This window comes from Sardina pilchardus, chromosome 10 (assembly GCF_963854185.1).
Source record: "Sardina pilchardus chromosome 10, fSarPil1.1, whole genome shotgun sequence".
In the NCBI taxonomy this organism is placed as follows: Eukaryota; Metazoa; Chordata; class Actinopteri; order Clupeiformes; family Clupeidae; genus Sardina; species Sardina pilchardus.
This window is the reverse complement of record NC_085003.1, coordinates 10,448,338-10,455,174: the sequence shown is the minus strand read 5'-3', so window position 1 is coordinate 10,455,174 and position 6,837 is coordinate 10,448,338. Positions and strand designations below refer to the sequence as shown.

The window sequence follows — 6,837 nt, the reverse complement described above, 5'->3', positions numbered from 1 at the left end:
TCCACTTTTACACACACACACACACACACACACACACACACACACACAAGCACATACTTATAAATCCACATGGCTACACACTTGCTTATCTTTCTTCAATGTCTCTCCCTTCACATTCACATACAGTACGTACACACCTCAGAGTTACCAATATGCTGTGTTCCTATGAGGTAGGAGCTTATTTAAATACACACACACACACACACACACACACTCAAACTCCCCCTTCTTCTCCTGCTGAATGAGCTTGCCACTGTGGGAACCCCAGATAATTCTCTCATCCTCTCTCTCCCTGTTTTCTATTCTGTCTGGACCCACCTCGTTAGTCTTGCTGTGCATTCTCTACCCTTCCCCGCGCTTTCTCCATCAGCCTTTCTTCCTGTCTGTTTCTCTGTCTCTCTCTCTCTCTCTCTCTCTCTCTCTCTCTCTCTCTCTCTCTCTCTCTCTCTCCCTCCCTCTGTCCAACTCTGTCTCTCTCCATTTCTTCTCTTCTTCTCCCTCTCTATCCCTCGGTCCCTGGCCTCCATCTTAAACCCAGATGGGTTTCTGCTTTGTGGACATTGACTTTATGTCAGGTGCTGTGGCTTACTGTCAGAGGTAGGAGGCTATGGACTGCATGAGGCAGGGGCTTTTCTCTGAAAAGAATTTCAATAAGAACAGCAAGTAGAGCAAATCAACTTAAACTGTGAGTCACATAGCTGGTTAACTCTTTTGTTTTATATATTTCATATAATTCAATATACCATATATGACTATTACATTTTACTGATGTGCCATTTCATTAGAAGTCTATCCTTAATTTCATTTTGGGATCAGGGTACAAGCAACACAAAAAGTGGAACAGGTTGTCATACGTCATGTGTGTGTTTAGGACCTTCCTCACCTGTGGCCATATGTAACAGTCACTATACTGGCAACAGCAGAAGCCAAGGAGAGCATATAAATATAGACAGGTCTTTCAGGGGGATAATTATAAACAATCGCTGTCACCACAGCCTAAAATAACGGCAGGGAAAATATTTTGAATGCCTCTAATATCGGCTCACAAAAGTTGAAAGATAATTTAATGTGTCAGCTGCTATTGTTCTCCCTGACTCATAGATATCTCTGGCCACAGCAGTGTGCACAATCCCAGTTTGGACTGTTCAAAACGCTATTGGCTCCTGGCATGGAGGTACTCTGCCTGCCTGAAGAGAGAACACAGTTCCTTAATCAATGAACAACACAGTTGTTTACAGTACACAGCAGTGAATGCCACACACTATCCTGTTGCACTTAACTTTTCCACCAACGCATTAGCTCGTTTTCTGTGATGTCAAAGACCTGTACACAAAATATTTTCTTCTTTTTTTTTGGAACACAGTCATTTTCAAATCACAGCCACTTGAGCAGAACAGCCCACAGAATGAGCCAGATGTGGGCTTGTTTTTAGGATTAGCCTGATGTTTATATTACATTTAGCAGGTTGGCGTTTCTTCACACAGGTTGGTCTTTCTGTCAGCACTCAAATACTCAAATACAGTACTGCTTACTGCACAGCTGGGCAACACACTAGAGGGTTAGAGCAAAATCAAAATACATGATAGTGTACTTTAACGTTGGATTAGTCATGGGCGATAACCTACTTTACATATAGGATAACTGATCATTTGTAATGGATTGTCTTAACGTTCGGGCTTTATGAAATTATTGATGGATCCACTGCTGCCAATACAATACCTACAGGTTTGAATTTCCAGGCGTTTTTTATTTATACTCACACTAGCCCAAATGTACATACGGTATGAGTAGCTTAGTCTTAAAATGTCTGTAAGACTATATGGATGTAGACTATTTGCATGAAAGCCCAATAATCATTGATACACTTCTTGATTCCATTAGTTGGCTTTCAATTCTCAATAGATAGTGATCTTTAACTTCCCATTTTTGGCGTCCGACAAAAGTGGACACATCCCCTTTAAATCAAACCTCTGGAAACTCTAGGTCCAGATTTGACCACACGCTCAGTACTGCTGTCGCGTATTTCATAAACTATCTTTGTGTATCTATTTTCTGCAAAATATTAATAAATGTAGCCGTTTAATTGACATTAGCCTACGTGACTGATCATACACACAGTCAGTTGCCCAGTTTTCAGCCTTTACTGCTTCCCATGGACGAGTGGCCATCCCTTTAAACAGAACTTGATGATTCCATCATTAGAGCGCAGGAGAGAGAGGGAGACAGAGAGAGAGAGAGCCGAACGAGTAGTCCTGTGCCTGCTGCGGAGCTACACACCCAACCGCGACAGTAGGGAGTCAGAGAACACGAGGAGAATTAAAGAAATTACTACATGTCCTAAAGGAAAGGTAATCGTTTAACGGATTAAATATTCCGACTGGAGCTTGTGGTGTATTGCGTGAAGACACGGGGCATTTATAAATTACTCTTCGTAGCCTTCATGAGGTTGACTGCGCAGCGTTTGGCGTGCTACTCTGTGTTTGATAAATATTCCTAATAGAGGTGCTTTTTACTGTCCCTGCTACACAAAAGAACTGGACATATCAAGGAGAGTGATTGGAGCCAGAAAGCATGGAATAGACTGTCAGTGAAAGAGTGGACAAGAAATTAGCCCTTTTTTCTCTTGGAAATCGTTCGTAAGTTCTGCTTCCGTCCAACTGTTCCTACTGTGGACTCTGAAAGCAGCCCAAGATGTCTGTTCCGGTAAGTAACGCTATGTTTATTACCTTTTTATTGTCAACATTATAGAATGTTTGGAATAAAGAACATGTAGAACCAGTATTAATATTTTGTCAAAATGAAATGTCCTATCTGATCAAATTGCACAACTGGAAATAGGCGAACGAGTAGCCTGTCATCATGTAGTCCCGACCACTGGATTGCGTTTTGTAGCGGAAAGACTAAACATTTATAATTTACCCGTGGTGCTTGTTGTTACTGCTGTTAAACTGCCTTCAATACAGTCTTTAAATTATTACTATGGAATCTGTAGAAATGTCTATTACACAAGGCTGGAGGTTGGCAAACTGTCAACTCACAGTATGTGCAGGAGCGCATACGTTGCATCTTGACTTCTGTCATCGGCGGGGTTATGCTGACATTGAAAAGTGCATCAGCCTGCTGTAGCAGTAGGCTACACAGCACACGAGTTGTGACACTTTGTTGGCATGTATGAAGTGGTGGTGAGAGTGGGAATTTTTTTTACCTGCAGCATAAACAATTCATTTGATATTATGAAGTTCCAACAGCCCTACCTCAGAGAGAATGAGTAGGCTAAACATGATGTACATCAAAATGAGCCATACAGAATGTTATAAATATGTTATTACGCGTGATAAAATGATTACGCATGATAAAAGACACTACTACTTGTTTCTCCGTCATTCCGATTTGAGGAACTCGTAAATAAGATTTAGCATATTGCAGGAAACAAGAAATACCAATTGAAATCAAACGGAGATGGAAAACTGTGCTAAAACAGCCTTAGGGCTGGTATGTTCCCCTTTATGCCATGGCATATCCAGACATGGCATAACAGCCTGCCCTGACCTGTGCAGCGCATTCCGAGTTAACGCGTTCCATGCGGTTCACCATCCTCAAAGAACAGCAAGATTCGAGGATTGGCTTTGCATGCCAGAAGTTCAAAGACCTTGTAAGCAGCCAAAATAGAAAGGTAGGCAAACCATTCCAGTTTGGAGTGCGAAACAGAATGTAGGCCCGCGGGGAGCGTTCTTTTGACATGGCTTTTGACTCAAACGTGTTTTGGCAGAGGTCCAGGTGGAATTTTGCGACCGTGGGCTCTATCTATGCACTGGCGGCCTACAGAGATTGAGAGAGCTAGTCGTTGCAATCAGTGTAACTGACAGTGGGAAGAAAACATGGAAGCAGAACATTGTACAGTCACTCACTGACTATAAGTCGTTTGTAGTAACGTTTAACTAATTACGGGGTGCTGGAAATGTTCATGTCAGCAGGTCTGTGAGTTGACCTTCTTGGTAAGGTGTTCTCTCACTTGGGGTGAACAGCCTTGTTGTCCCTTTGGGCCCCAGTTTCCCCCCGCGCCTTATTCAGCAAACACGGGCCAGATTGCCGGGCTCATGCCAGGGGCTGCCCAGCTTGATCGCAACAGCTGTTCGCCGTGGGGCGAGGTACTACTTGCTCTACCGAAAGCTGCGTGCGATCCGTGTGTGTTAGGTGCTGTGTCCACCAAATGCGTTTTTTACAGCCAGAGCGCCCAAAACCTCCTCCTCTCGGCGCTTCGATAAGTGTTTATTGTTGCTAAGTTACCAAAACCAGTGACGGTTTATAACGAGAAGTGCCATTGACGAGCCCGGCGCTGTTCTAAAAGTTGAACAGATTTCAACTTTGAGCGCTCTGAGCGCTGCGACAAAAAAGGTCGGCGCCGACCGTTTTTTTTCGCCGAGGGCGCTCAGCGCTGTGAGCGCAGAGCTACATAGACTTTACATTGAAAATGGTCGCCGTCGGCGCAAAAAACGCGTTTGGTGGACACAGCACCTTAATGACTCGTGCATCTCCCCGCAACCACTCAGATCGCGTTTACCTGGACGCAACAGACGTCACAGTGTGGTTAAAAAACAGTTAAGACTAGCTGCCCTGTGTTGACCGGAACGTCTGTATCATAGCTGACCGTTTTCCATTACGCACTAGAAGTGCAAACCATGGGCCTTGATAAGTGTATAGGCCTACATAAGCTTTGCCAAACAAGCTGTTCTTTTGTAGCGCCCTGATAACAGGAGTCATTGCTGGGGAACGCTTTCACGTAAAACGTGATAGCATGTCACACTGGAACAATACTGTGTAAATTGAAAAATCCTTGCAAGGTCAAGCACAATATATTTATTAAATGTGTTTTCCCTACTCCACAAAAGACTTTCCCAGGAGGGCTCCAGCTTCACCAGTCAAACAGCGCTTCGTTTGCACCACTGACCAGCGCATTAATTCTGCTTGAAAAGAAACAAGGCCCCTTATTGTGTGTCTCCCTGTATGAGTCCCACACGTTAGCACTTCACAGGGGTATTACACGCACATTAACACACATGCTTACACACACACACACAGGCACAGGCACAGGCACAGATTGCGCAAGGAATTGTGTGTGTCAGGGCAGGGCTAGCAGAAACCTGATGGAAGGTATTCATCCCTTCACCAATCACCACACACCCGGCTGTAGCCTACTGTATGTAACATATGCACATATATTTTCACACTCACTTATTGCCCATTTATTGCATGCTCAGATCATTATCACCTTATGAATTTATTAAGTCCCAGCCTCTCTCTCTCTCTCTCTCTCTCAAACACACACACACACACACACACACACACACACACACACACATACACACATGCGTGCTGTACTGAGCGGATGAAGCCGTGCAGATCTAATCATGAGCAAACACGTCCCTAATGGCGTTTGGTTTACGCCAGGTGTACTGTAGATTACTCCTCCTTCCGAAGCCACCCCTGGGTAGACCAGAGGCTGGTAGCAGGGGGCTAAACGGGGTAACAGTGGGGAGCGCACCATGTGGCCTCTCACACATCCCCGGCCAGAAAGCTGACATTTGGAGCTTGTCATCGATGATGATCCACATACATATTAATAATTGCTCGCGAGGTGAGCCCCCCTGCATGTCAATAGCCTTCAGTCAGATCCTGGCTATTCGGTCGTCGGGAGGTTGCCCTGGCAACCATAAGCTATCGGCTCCTTAGAGGCATCCACTACGTTGGCATCACATGACGTCTTTGGCTGCTCTTGTACCTGGGAGTTCACACTGGAAAATGCCTCTCTTTCACTCTTCTCTCTTCCACACACACACACACACACACACACACACACACACACACACACACACAATGCATGTTATCATCATTGTGCTTGTGCTTCTACTGCATGCATAAGCATTTTTTCATATGAATAGAGAGGCACTCCCGTAGAACAACACCCACCTGCTTGCCTCTTTTATACGTTTACATTTGCATAGGTCCTGATGTGTGTGTGTGTGTGTGTGTGTGTGTGTGCGTATCATGTGTGTGCCTGATGTCATCACAGTATGATGTATGTATTCGTGGAAAGATACAGGCTTGCGCAAATGAGTTCTCCCGGCTTGACTCTTTGGAAATAAACAGCAGGTGCTGTTTCATTTCACTTTGTTGATGGTGCCCCCCACCCCGCCACCACCACTGCCACCCTCCACATTTACAGTATGCACATTACCATTGAGAGCATCTTAATTCAGAGCTCAGCTGACACATCCATTTGCTGCGACTACACGCTGACAGCTCAGCGGAAAATGATGATGTTTGTGCTCCAAACACACGCAGGTGTGAGCATGAATATCAATTCTATTCTAAATATAAATATTTATACTCGTCGTGCCACTCAACCATGTATCCCTGGCTACCATTTGGCTGGCAAATGACTTTTTTGCAAACCGTGGGTTTTTTTGCAAATCGCGCCCTCCGTGATGGCAACTGACTTGGAATGGATTTCAGTGCTCTTATCTGGTGCTGCAGGTCCAACGCTTCGCGATTCTGTGACAGACGCGGGTCGGAACCTGATCCAGAGTCAGTGGCTATCAGAACCGTTTGGGGTTGAAGGTAATCAGCGGCCGTGGCCTGGGCTGATAGGATTGTGGCGTCCCTGTGCACGTCTCCTGGCGTGTGTGTCCATTGTGAGGCTGTCCCAGCAGTGTTTCTCTTGGCGCTCGGTCAGTCGGGTTGATTTTTTTTTTTTTTTTTTTTTTTTCATCTAAAGCCTAAATCTAGTCTTTTATTAAATCTGCTCAGATGGGTGGTTGATTTGAGAGGATAAGCGCA

General features: G+C 44.8%; 1 protein-coding gene across 1 annotated transcript in view; it reads left to right on the top strand.

Annotated features, from left to right (window-relative positions):
* The first annotated feature begins 2,245 nt into the window (after positions 1-2,245).
* Positions 2,246-6,837, top strand: part of bcar1 (BCAR1 scaffold protein, Cas family member) — a 79,736-nt gene continuing 75,144 nt past the window's right edge. The window contains exon 1 of the mRNA XM_062548313.1: positions 2,246-2,703. Coding sequence (XP_062404297.1) covers positions 2,692-2,703 — 12 coding nt within the window. The 5' untranslated portion in view covers positions 2,246-2,691. The remainder of the gene's footprint in view (positions 2,704-6,837) is intronic.